General features: G+C 40.6%; 1 protein-coding gene across 1 annotated transcript in view; it reads left to right on the forward strand.

Annotated features, from left to right (window-relative positions):
- Positions 1-14086, forward strand: part of CDH8 (cadherin 8) — a 360027-nt gene that overhangs the window by 247363 nt on the left and 98578 nt on the right. The window contains exon 6 of the mRNA XM_018562829.1: positions 3451-3638. Coding sequence (XP_018418331.1) covers positions 3451-3638 — 188 coding nt within the window. The remainder of the gene's footprint in view (positions 1-3450; positions 3639-14086) is intronic.

Consider the following 14086-nt stretch of genomic DNA (forward strand, 5'->3'; position numbering starts at 1 on the left):
TAGGACACCCCCCTTCAACTCTCTTTCTCCATAATATAGGGGGATGTGTTCTAAAGCCTATAGGGTGAGCTGGGAGCAATGTAACTGATATGAGTGCAGCAGGGACAGAGAGCACATGAAGTTATCATATCACAAGATTTCTGGGAGGATCAATGGCTATGTTTCTGCATTTATGAAACAGATATAACAAAACACTCTCAATGGTATATTTAATAGACCAAAAGGGAGCAATATAGAGAAGTTAATTGTTGGGATTTACATACATTTTAACTGAGAAACTGAAGCCAGTGCTTAGAGCCAATACTTTCTCAGTTGCAGCATATTGTCTGCTACAAAATGACAGTTATCCTGTTCAATAAGTCAGATTGATTGTATATTGTGAAAACAAGTGGAAATAAGCTAAGGAAAAGGAGTGATCCATTTTCCATTTAATACAACTGAAAGAAGCAGTGCAGTAATTACATAATGAGGACTGGTGAAATCTGCGACTGTTTAGAAAATACTTTATGCCTTATTGCTTGTTTTTATTGTATAGAATACAACATATAGCTGTTGTTATGTTCATGCCGAGCATGCCAGCTGCAAGTGGCTTGCAGTCAGCAGCTGCTTAATTAACATGCTGCTGTTCTAGCTTGCATCAGGCTCCGGGGAAGCTGGGCTGGGTCAGAATACATCTGTATCATCTGACGAGTGGTACGTGCGTTATCAATTGTAGTGTAGTGTAATTCATGATTTAGATGGCTGGAGAAGTGGTACTGCAGGCTTTAGTTAGTGCAAGAAGAGAAAAAATGTGGAAGAGAAAAAAGTATTCAAAATATAATAATTGGGTTTTTTCAGGCAGACAATGCATATAGTGTTGTGTATTAACCCACAGCAGCCAATATACTGCAGTTAGATCAATTAAAGATAATCTGTCATTTTATCTCTAACCAGTTCACCTCCTGTACCCACTTATATTCGCCTTCATAGCACTATTTATTTGCTCTATTGAAGCTATCACAAATACCCACTACTTCTGGGTATGGGAGAGTATGTGACCTCTTCCCAAGGGGCAGTACTCAGGTGTAAGTGACCAATCGCTAGGTATAATTACTGTAATGTGGGGAGGGGGTGACTTCATTACAAATACTGTGTAAGCTCTATTTTAGTACCTACACAGAATTTCACTCACACCTGAGGAATAGGACAATGGGGAGAGCAGTGAAGGTGAGTCTAAGTGGGTACGGGGTTGGTCTTGTGAGAGACTATAGGCTCAAGATCAAACATCAGGATATGGATCCTTATTAAAGTGACATTAAATTCAGGAGTTAAAGGAGAACTATGGGGTTAGGGCTTTTCCCAATAGTTCTCCTTAGGGTAACGGGAGGACACAAACTAGCGCCCTCCCGTCACCCTAAGCTCAGTATACCGCGAGCTACAGCTCTCGGTATACTGAGACGTCACAGCTGAAGCGGATCCCGACAATTATGTCTGGAACCGTCCCAGCTGCGTGAGTGACAGCTGGCTCTTCCTATATCTAGAGGCAGAGCCAGCTGTACCCGCCCCCTCCCCCGTCAGTCAGCGCTATCGGATCGGGGAGGGGGGAATCCAGCCCCTCCCCTGTCACGACAGAGAGCCGAAACAGGATCGAGAAGTGAGCGAACGCCGGTATGTGTTTGCTCACTTCCAATCTACTGAGCCGACCTGTGACAGTCTCATTTTCACAGGTCAGCTAGAACTATGAGGTGAGTGAAAAGCACTCACCTCATAGTTCTTATTTAAATCTTCATTCAAGTACCCTAACTATTAACAAAAAAATTTCTTATTTGTGTCACTCAGCTACAGATCCTCATATCATCTGCACATTCATGCTGACAATGTCCTTCCTTCTGGAGGGTGGCTACTTTTGTTTCCCATGGTCCCTGTGTGTGTTGTAAAGTAGACACCACTCCAAGCTCGCCCCCATGATAAACTATAACTTCAGTACAAATTAGTAAACTAAATGTAAGATTGTAGTCCATCAGAGGAGCAAGTTTGAAGCAGTGGCTACTCTACAACACACACAGGGGCCGTGGGAAACAAACGTAGCCACCCTCGAAGTGGACTGGTAAGTGAAAGGCGTTCTGAGATCACAGCGATACTGTGGAAAAGTGGTTAGGGCTACTACAGCTACTTCTAGAGAAAATACAGAAGTCCTTTGGGTCTTTTAATGCATAAAGTGAGTACAGCTTTCCTGCTGTGTCCCTAGGTATTTTCAGATCTTTGGTGTGAATACACTTATACTGCAGTCTCCCCTGCCCTTATTAATTTCCATAGAGAGTTAGTATGGAGAACTAGTCCATATTAAGGAGCTGCATAGGATTAAATGGAAGTTTTGAATGCATGCACGGGCCTGATTCTGACAAGTGGTATCTCTCTAAATCAGCAACAGGTAAAAGGATGGGGTGGAGGGGCTGGGTGGTGGGGAAACCATGATATAAGTGTAACTGCACTGCCAACCAAATAGACTAAAGTCCTAGCATGTATTCCAAAAAGTGCCTACTACTCTCTTTGCCTAATGGTTTGATTCAGAAAGCATTAAAGTTGAACTATGGCTTTCTATTAAAAAAGATTTACTGCAGCACCTATAAGTTATAAGTGAATCTTCACTTACAGTTTTCTCAGCAAAGTCTCACAAATAACTGTTGAGCCCACCAGTGAAGTCCACCTAATGCAGCTTCCTGTGATGGTGTGACAATGCTGCTACACTGCTGCCGAATTCAGAGCAGAGTTTCCACTCTCATGTAGGCTGTTCCTGCTTGCACTACAGTGGAATAAAAAATATTGCAAGGGGCGCTACACCTATATCAACCTTTATCATGGTGATTGTCCAGCACTGGCCCCACCTATTCATGCCCAGTGGTTTCTGGATTGACAGTACCGCCTCTCTTGCTGAACCCTCCAATTGTGAGTTGCACTGTTTTGAGGGGGTGTAAGATGCAAATGAATGTAAAGTAAGTTTTTGTTTTCTTTGTAAGGCTTATGTATCACATATTAACTGGATGTATACTGTCATACAGGAGCCTTAAGAGTCCTTTATTACAAGAATAAGGATCTTTGTTTTAGCCATGTGACTCATTTTTTAAATCTGTCATTGTACATAACTGAACATAACTGTAATTTTAAGAAATGGGTATCCCTATCCTGGTGTGTTAGGTTTTTATATTGAACCTTTAGTATTAGGTAATGGCATACTTTTTTGTTATGTGGAGAATAAAAAATAGGATATATAGAGCTGCAGTGAGTCATCACTGTCAACATAAACATTCCTATATGGTACAAAATTTGAACTTAACACTTTATACCGTATATGGTAAGGAGTTTATTTTACTTTACATTGTAAACTAAGGAAATATCTTGGTAGAATAAACTCAATTTTGGGTGGTAACTGCATTGACTTTAGTTGTAATATTTTTCTCCCTTATTTGTAAGGTCAGTATCAGTTTAAAGTGCAAGAGGACATCGCTATCGGTGACTCAATTGGACGAGTGAAGGCAAATGACCGAGATATTGGAGACAATGCTAAATCATCCTTTGATATCATTGACGGTGATGGGAAGGACATTTTTGAAATCGTGACAGATTCCCAGACACAGGATGGAGTCATTCGACTAAGAAAGGTAACTTCTCACATTAAATAGGCTGCCAAATTCTTAAACAGTACATACAAACCCATCAATCTGCACTGTAGGCTGTCTTACTTGTGATTTGTGAGCTTGATGTGACTCTGTACAATGTTAGCTGTATACGCTGTCCTTCATCATCATACCTCTTGAAAATTATGGATGGGTGCCATTAAAACATCAAATACTATGCCAAACTATATTTGTCATAGAATATATCAAAGTGATCTGCTCTATAAATACAACTCTTCTGTTTAACTATTTGTAAGCACTACCCACTGGATTAGGAGTGAAAAAGTTTCCTGTCTTCACTTCTTGTCTCAGAAATGCAAAATCAAGTTACAGGAAATCTCCCAAAGTGTGAGGAATTCACTTTCATTCTCCATGACAATGGCCACCAAGCGGTAAATCTCCCCAATAGGGACACAGACTAAAATAAGTGATATATAGGTGTCTTGCTGCACTCCTTACCCGTATAGGATGTTACCTGAAATCCTGGTGGGTGCTTGTAGTGACCAGGAATGGCACAGTGAAGATATACAAGTTTGCAAAAGGATGTCACCAGCACACCATGTAAGTGAAATCAACAAAAGTCCATTTATTAATAGAGTACAGACTAAAATAAAACTAACCCCTCCATCTAGAATTGAAAAAAAAAAAATATTTTTCCTAGAGATACACTTTAAGCTCACATGGATATTAAAAAGAAAAGCATGTTAAAACACTTAGGGATTGCATAAAACATTGGGTTTAGACTAGGGATGCACCGATACCAAGTACCGTACTTGGTACAAGTGCGGATACTTTTTGAGCTCCAAGACTAGACTGGAGAAAAATTCAAAAGTTAGGCGGCAGCTGTCATTTGTAAGGAGCACACCAATCTCCTGGGATTTGTACATCTCTGTTTTAATGAATGATTTTGTTTTTATAAATATAAATAAAGGGATGCAACGATGCCAGTTTTGCGGGTACAAGTACTGATACATTTTTCTTTATTGTCATGTGACAGTTTTTCTAAAATAATACAGACTAATGATTTCAGGACAGTGGTGGAGCACCAGAGCCAGGACCCAGCTGCAACTGCTGCAACCCTGGTAGTTCTCATGAAAATGCTGAGTATCGGCACTGGTACTCAACAAGTATTGGTTTATCCCTATTTTATACAGACTTTAATAATTACCTGGCTAAAAAAAAAAGTTTAAATGTCCTTTTTATAGTCTCAACTTCAACAAACCGAATAAAGAAATAATGTTTAGAAGCCACTATACATAGCATTTAAACAGATTTTTAAACCTCAAAACCAAACTGCATTACACAACAAATAATGTGAAATAAAGGTACAAAACATACACGAGCATTAAAAAAATACAACTGTATTTTTCCTTAAAATCCATATTTTAGTTTTATTCAATATAATAACATTAATATATTGATATTCCCTTTACTCTCAATATCAGCCATTGATTCTTTGAGAAACATAATCTTGCAATTTTAGAAAGCATAATGTTATCACAGATACACGGCGGTATATACCTGGGGAGAACTAAGAGCAACATTATAAATCTACAAGTCCAAGAATGGAGCTGTAGGCTACAAAAGGTTAGCAAGCATAGACATTCCCTAAATCACTTCCGAAGGATCATTACACAGCTAAGAAAAAAAAAGATATAAATAAATAACAAAAAACTCCAGCGGTTGATATTCAGTAGGAATCCTGGGTAGTCTGCAATCTATCAAGCTCAATAAATTATTTCTTGTGTTTTTGCTCACTTCACAAAGGTTTAACAATGGTTCTCCTATAATTAGGTGAAGAAATAATTACCTTTTTGCTATAAAATCCCAGATCCAGTTCAGTCTTTCTATGTTCCCCTAAGAGAAAATTGTATCTGCATCCAGCAATGTATTCTTTGTTTAGGCAGGGATATGGATGTTAGGGAATGGTCAGTGTTACCGTTTTATATCAAACCATGAAAATAAAGACTGTTAGCAACTGTATGATTGCATGAAATGAACGTTGTTTGCTGCTAGACAACATAACAGTGTAAGATTGTAACTAGAAGAATTAAAACCCAGCATTACCCCATCATGATTCCTCTTATGCAATAAACCTAAGCCATGATTAGTGCCCCTGAAGCACGTTGGCTGGCCACGTGCCCAATAAAGATGTATATCTGAACCAATTTGTTTAGCTTGGTGCTAACTTACTTTCTTTTCAAGTTCATGCAAGCTGATTCTCCTCTTGGAACAGTATTGAACAATTGATTGATTGAACATTCACACTAATGCAATAAATAGACTTATTCAAAATCTCCATCGTGTTTGGAATCTACACTAATTGTAGAAGGAACTGTATGATGTCAAGTGCGTATTCTAATCAGTAGTGAAGCTAGGGCCAGATTTTTGTATACCAATATATGCCTTGAGCACACACAGTCACCCAATCAATGTGTTGTTGATATTCCTGTGTGTTATAAAAAGTTACAGACTGCCATCATGCATGCCAGCACAATATGGCCAAGTCATGATTATTGTTGTTCCAGCACAATTTGTGCATGTAGTGTATACTTTCAGACTTCCAAAGCTAAAGGTCTTTAAAAGCCTACCAGTGGTCAAAATCAAGGCAGTTCAAAGTGGCCAGTAAAAATATATCACTTTTGGTGCTCAAGATTGTATTTTAACCACCTCCCGGCCGGCCGTTGTAATTAAACAGCCGAACGGGAGCTTCCTGGATGTAACAGGCTGTCTAAGGACAGCCTGCTACCTCCACCCACTTGTGTGCGCCGCGCACGAGCGGGAAACTGACAAAATTTAAAAACAGGCAGCGATGCCTGTTTTGAAAGAAAGGATAGTGTACTCAGAGTTCCTCACCCAATGATGGTCATGAATAGACCTGGTTTCAATCGTTTCTCTCACTGACTAGCAAACAACCCTCAGCTGCTCATACGAGGCAACAAAGAAAGCAATTGGTTCTATCCAAAGTGGTTATGAACTTAGTGCAGCTATATATGAGGGTCGGAGAGTTAAATTGTAGTATAAATCAATTTATTGGTAAAAAACATGTAAGCCCATACACGGAACGAATGCACAGTTTAACCCACCACCTATACAGTTAATAAAAAGATTATTGCAATAACCCATTCATACATGCCACTACTCAACCACACAGGGAGCTAGCTGATCAGCGCAATCAATGTTGTCTGGTGGTCCTCAGATAAGGAGACAGGAACAGCAAAAAGGGGCCTTTTTAACTGTTCATAACCACTTTGGATAGAACCAATTGCTTTCTTTGTAGCGATGCCTGTTTACATACAAGCGATCCACCGGCAAAAGAGATGGCGGATCGCTTGTATAACGCGCCGTCTGTTCCCCCCTCTGCGGACTCCCCTCCCGCTGGTCCCGAGCTCCGCTGTGCCCAGTGCAAGCCCGGGACAAGAACGGGGCTCTGTGGCAGGGGATCAGAGGGAGATCGGTATACGATCTCTCCACGATCCCCTCTCCGATGTCAGAATGCGGAAGTGATGTATATTAGGTCACTTCCACATTCTGCTGTCACTCTCCAGCTTCAGAAGCTGGACAGAAGCTGGTGAAGCAGACATTAGGGGTCTTGGAGACCCCTGCTGTCTCCATAAAGAGGAACTGTCACATCCTCTTTGCTATCACATAGGGGGGTTTCTTACCCCCTATGTGATAACAATAAAGTTAAGTAAAAAAAATTTAAGTTGCAAAAAAAATTAGTCACACATGAAAAAGAATTAAAAAACAAAAACATTTTTAAAGTCCCCAGCCCCACATACACGTGTGCAAACATGTGCGTATATGTGCAAAAATGACAATTGGGCCCATTACGCCACACATGTTACATATCCCCGCGAGCTTCGCAGTGAGAGCAATAATTCTAGGGCCATCAATTACTGATAACACTAAACTGATGAGCGGTAAAAGCTTTTAAAGCGCTGCCTATGGTCAATTTTGGGTATGGTAGTTTTTTGCAACTTCGTGTCTATTTCTTGCAACTTTTGTGTCTATTTACCCAATGTGACCCCATCTTTTATATTTTACCAAAAAATTGTATATACAATAAATGTATTATAATGTAAAAAAACTTGTTTCAAATTTTTCAGTAATATTTCCTTAATATAGTAAAAAATAAAACCCTTCTGGTGATTAAATACCACCAAAAGAACGCTCCCTCTGTCCCAAAAAAATTGTATAAAATTCATTTCAGTACATCATTGCATGCCGGCATAAATGTCAGTCAAAGTACCACAGTGCTGAATACTGAAAAAAGGCCTAGGCAGGAAGGGGGTTTAACACCTGGTCAGCAAGTGGTTAACTGAATCAGGACAACTGATACTGAAGACATAGGGGTCTATTCACTAAGCTGCCATAGGCAGCCGAGTGAATGACCGACCTGAAGTGAGCCGAACACTGTTCGGCTATTCACTTCAGGCTGGTACGGCTGATTTCAGCCGTGCATGCTTTCAGCAAGGCTCAGCCGAGCCGATGCATATGCATTCGGCTTGACTGAGCTGCTCGGCCAGGTTCAGGAGCTGTTCTTCGGCTGGGGCCAAAGCTAGCCGAAGGATCGGCTGAAGCGACGGCTAACTCCTTCGGCAGCATCGTGAATAGACCCCATAGTTCTGGTTCTATATGTATTCAAAATTTAAACAATTTAGTATTTTTTGGCTTATCCTCTTGAATTTAATTCATTTAGCACCTTGTTTGCAACTGTTTGAATTAAAATAAATGTATTGAATACGGCCATAGTAAAACTGTTGAAAGCATGGAAGAACGTTGAGAGCTGCTTATGGACCATGATTCTTAATAATTCAGGGAAATGAATAGTAAGGGGTTAGCCTCCCAAAAAAAGGGGTAGGTCTGAAGGATGCGTAGCAAATATTTGGGTGCAGAAGAGGTCACATTCACCTGAATCTCTGCCACCCAACAGACAGGTTAAAGCCTCCTAAAGATCATACCACCCTCCAACATTTTATTTGTTTTTGTCACAGCTTTATTAGTAGGGGTTTATTTTGGTAATTCATGGTTTGGAAAGACCTTAATGCTATATTATGTTAAATATTCACAGTTCATCTGTGGCTGGTTTTGTTGTCAGCTGCAAGTTATCAGTCTCATATTTCACTTGCCCCTCCCTTCAGATTGTAAGCCTTCATGGGCAGGGCCCTCCTTACCATATAGTCTTGAAATATATTGTAATTGTAATGTCTTCCTTATATTGTAAATTGCTGTACAAACTGTTGGCACTATAAAATCCTGTCTGTTACTGTAGCTGGAATATTGTAAGAATGACATGTGACCCCAAAAAAACTGCAACCTCCCCCCGCCCAAATGAGAACAGAGGTACATTTAAAAAGCAGTAATATGGCTGTAGTGCAGCCCTATTGCTTCTCTGGCTATGGGAGTCTGAAGCCTTTGGAGAATAATAAAAATGAGTGGAAGTCTTAAAAAAAGCTAAGGGGAGAGCCAGATCATGTGACCTGTCCACATTACATGACTGACTCATCTCCAATTGGGGACTTCCCTTTACTGCATTAAGCAGATAACTTCATGAAAAACTGCAGACTCAATAATGCAGCCTGAATTGTAAGAACTTTTAAGGGTTATTCACTAAAGGGTGAAGAGTGTGGAGAAGGCAGGAGAAGTGAACAATCTAGGAGAACATAGCTGAACTGTAAAGTGTGCGGAATTGAATTTTTTTTCCAGATCAGGTATTTTGGCCTAGATAGTTCACTTCTCCTGCCTTCTCCAAACTCTTCACCCTTTAGTGAATAACCCTGTAAAATACAGGTTGCAGTATTGAGAATTTAAGGGAAAGCAAATAGCTATATTTGCTCTCCGTTACAAATCAGCCCCTTTAGTGTCATTTGTTGGGTGTAAACCAGGGAAGGTGTTTTCTTGTAGTGGATTAGACAAAGGGGTTCTGCCTACGCTACTCAACAGTCATGCAAAAGAAACAGTTGCCAACAAGATTTTACTGTACATATCATGATAACAAATTATTAGAATCTTTAGAATATCTACCAGTCATTGTTTTCACCAAACTGTTGTAATGCAAGATGTATCCATAAATGTTTAACCAAGAAACAGATATTTTCCTGATATTGTGACTTTGCAGTGTTGCTGAGAAATAGAGACCAATAAAGGAGAAAGCACCATTAATTTATGCATCTTGACATGAGATGTATAATGAAATGAACCTCATTAACAATGACCTTCTCCAGTTCATTTTATTTTCAGGCTGTTAGAATACAGAATACAGTATTATTGAAATCTGGAGCTTTATGTAATCAATCTGGAATTAATCTTCTCTGGTTTATACTTCTCTCACCTACAAAAATCCAACTAATAGCAGTTTACACAGTGAGATCAAGGATATGGGTATTCTAAAGTTTCAGGATCCTGGTACAAAAATGAGTCAGGGTCATTGTCCTTTTCATCACCCCCCTTTGGCAACAACCCAACAATTGTGAGATCCCACACATCACCCACATCCAACATTCCCATGTCTTCAATTTTTTGCTTTCCCATTTTTTAAAGTAATAAATTCAACACATATTTAAAGTTTTCCATGCAGAAATATTTTTTATAATGACTGATACAGTAACTAACAACTTTTATGTCTCTTATGATGTGTTATCTGTGTTGTCGGGTTTATTTTGGGATTTTGACAGGTTTTTTTGGAATTGAGAAGTGAAAACTCACCAAGGATAAACACAGATGCAATTTTTAGATTTGGCTTACTCACTTCATACACTGTTTGTTTGCTAAAAGAAATCTAAGCAAGTGATCGATCCACAGAGCAACATGACAGGTGTCACGGTGGCAGACTACTGAGCAGTGTTTACATCATCTAGGACTACTCTAAACCAATTATTATCTCTTGAAAACTGATGAACCTGAAACACAAATTGGCTTCATGAAGAAGTGATTAACATTGTTTGTAGTTCAATAACAACCGAGACAGGGGCTGCTATGTAAACTGATAGGATAGAGAGGAGATCACTAGGCAGATTTACGGGAGGGAAAGAGATCAACAATGTCATCATCAGGGTGTAAATGTTCCATAGTAGTCCAAAGGGCAGGGAGTAGGTGGGGCAGAAGCATTGCAGATTGCGTAACCGCAGGTTCCATCAGTTTTGCTCTTCTTTTTATCATAGATAAAAGATAAGTGTCAACCAATCCAGCCATTTTCTGCTGGAGAAGATGACAGTCTCACATCTATGGCACAAGCAAACAATGTCAGTTGCCTATTCTTCTAGGGAAATAAATATTCAGAAATGAATGAAGGTCATGTCCTATTCTTGTTAAACCTGGAGGTAAGATGGTGCCAGTGGTCTATCTCTACTGCTTCAACAACCTCCCTCCTCCATAGGCAGAGATATGAATGCCTTGGTTCATTGAGTGTCAATGTTTGTTACCTGCTTTTAATTAAAATGACCTTACTTGATGCTTAAATTGTCTTCCTTGAACAAACATCATCATAAGGCTATGGCCTTCTTGAAGAGAGCCTAGCATTAGATGTACAGTAATTTTTCATGTTAAGTACATACATGCTAAGTAATAACACTTACATGTATCTATTACCTCTCAAAGAGGTCACAGTACTCCCTCTGACAATGCCTTCACCTACATTCTTCTCCAGAACCATGGTGCTATCTTTGTTTTTGGCATCATCAAGGCCATCTTTATTGTGGGGCAAAAGGGTCAGATGCCCAGGCCAAGTCATTGTTGTGGGGCCCAAAGCAGCTGCACCTTGATGCCCACAAAAGATACACACGTGGCAGAGTTCTGTTTACTATGCAATCGGCATCAGATAGTGTTGCTTCTGCAGCAGGCTGCAAAGCATAACCATGTGACATCTCACGTGGGGTCACGTCTCACAATGGGTAAAGTTTCCCTCTGACGTCTCATCCTATCTGCTCTGCAGATATCTATCTTTCTGGTGAAGAGCGAAAATTGCAAAGCGCAGGCAGGGCAGGTAGTGGTGGGGTGGGTAGGGGGTAGAGCGTGGTGGATAGTGGCAGGGGGCCCAATAAAATGTTTGTACAGGGTCCATTCAATATTTAAGATGGCCAAGGGTACCATTCAGGGTCAGCATCTATTTTGTGAAATGCTTGCGCAAAAATGGCACAATCATGTAAAACCTAGTTCCTCTCCATTTCTGAACTGTGTTTACAAAAGTCTAACACACATCAGCTCCTTGCTGCAACCTCTTAGCTTGCAATTTGCTACAAAGTTGTTGTAGTCTGATCAATGTGGGTGAGGAGACTGAGGAAATGCTACCTGCAGCAGACTGATGGCTTCATCACAGCTTTGGCAATGTCTCTTCACTAGAGCTTAAAGGGTTATTAAACCCTCTGTTGTTTTGCCTATATCTACTGCTAGTAAGCAGTAGATATAGGCAAAAACATTTTTTAAAAAAACGCTTTAAAAGCAAGATGCTGCCTGCACCGGGTGACACCATCAGAGGGGGTGACTGATAGTCATTTTGGTGTCACCCCCTCTGAAAAGTCTAGCACTTGGTCATGGACACACCGACAGCTGCAAGAGAGAGGAGGGGACCCAGTGGCATACCCACCGGATGAACGTCCCCTCCTCTCTTTGCCAGCAGCCACTCCTGGCAGTGAAGAGCATGTGATGTAATTAAAGGGTTATTAAACCCTCTGGTGTTTTTGCATATATCTACTGCTAGCAAGCAGTAGATATATACAAAAAGTGTAAAAAAACCCGCTTTAAAACCGGTTTAAACTTACCCCTGTCTTCGCCTAGCGCTCCCATTCCGAACATCTGAAAATTCTTGGGCGGCCACAAAGCATCTTTGGCCAGGCGCATGCACAGTTCAGATTTTTGGTCGGGAGATGAGGAGAGACACAAGGTAAGTATATGCACCCGCATGCAGACACCGTGGGACAGGAAGTGCCAGAAAGGACAGAGGAGTCAGCGCTGGATCTGAGACCTGCAGCAGCCCTGGAGGGACAGATGAAAATGAAAGGAAAGAAGAAGATTGGATTAAGAAACATTATTTAAGGTAAGTGTTTTCATTAACATTGGGGGGAAGGAAACATATTTTTGACTTTAATGTCACCTTAAGGATTGACTTTTTAATAATAAAAGGTAGATCTTTGCTGAAAAATAATTATGTTCCTGTATATTGTGACACGTCAGCTAGTTATTAATGCAGACTTGTAAAATTGCTAAGAGGTCTGCTTTAATATCGTGCATCATGTAGCACAGAGAGGGCTGATCATAAGGACAAACTTATGATTTTACAAATCTTTTTGCAGGCAAAACATTTGTTATATTTACATATTTGTGATTTGATTTTTTGTAATATACTAGTGTACAATTAGATTTCTCTTTTTTTTTTAAAGATATTTCCATTGCAAGAATTTTAACAAACTTGATTAACAGTTTTTATACATTTCTCTTTCTGAAGATATTGAAACACATAATTTCAGCAACTTTCTTAAATTTCCGCGCGTGTGTGCGTGTAATTCCAGCATCCCTTGAAATGTATGGATATGACCAAAGATTAAAGGTTTTTTTGGTTGCTTTACAGCACTTGGGAATGCCTGAGATTTTATCAGATTTGTACAGACTTAGAAAGAGTGATCCAGTTTTACAAGCAGAAAATTACATTTCTCGGGGCATGCTGTATACAAATTGTAATCAGTTGCCATGGTTACCAGGATGCAAAGTTTCTAATTTTTGGCAGTTTTACAAAATGTTACCTGACTGCAGATTGAAATGGAAAGCTAATTTTAATATTATTACATTACAAATGGATTCTGCAGGAGTTATATACATTGTGTTAGTTTTTTTAACCACCTCCGTGCCGGCCGTAGTAAAAAAACGGCCGGCCCGAGCTCTCTAGATCTGAGCGGGCGTCTTTAGACGTCCGCTCAGACACGCCCCCCTTGCGCGCGCGATCGGGAAATGGCCGAAATTGAAAAACAGGCAGCGATGCCTGTCACCATACAAGCGATCCGCCGGCTGTAGAGCCGGCGGATCGCGTGTATGGGGTGCCGATCGGTGTGTGTGCCCCCCCCCCTCCGCGCCCCCCCCTGCCGTTGTCCCGCTGATCCCGGGCTCCGCTGTGCCCCGGTGCGAGCCCGGGATCAGCATGTCGCCTGTGTCACAGGGGATCAGAGAGAGCTCGGTACACGAGCTCCCTCCGGTCCCCTCTCCTCTGCAAGAATGCGGAAGTGTTGTATAATACATCACTTCCGCATTCTTGTGTCACTCTCCAGCTTCAGAAGCTGGAAAGAAGCTGATGGAGCAGATCTCTGCTTCATCAGCTTCTTTTGGGGGGTCCTAGGTGACATTAGGGGTCTTGGAGACCCCTGATGTCTCCATAAAGAGGACCTGTCACATATTTTGCTATCACATAGAGGGGTTTTTATTAGCCCCCGTATGTGATAGCAATA

Source organism: Nanorana parkeri, unplaced genomic scaffold (genome assembly GCF_000935625.1).
Source record: "Nanorana parkeri isolate BGI_ZX_2015 unplaced genomic scaffold, ASM93562v1 scaffold604, whole genome shotgun sequence".
Taxonomy (NCBI): Eukaryota; Metazoa; Chordata; class Amphibia; order Anura; family Dicroglossidae; genus Nanorana; species Nanorana parkeri.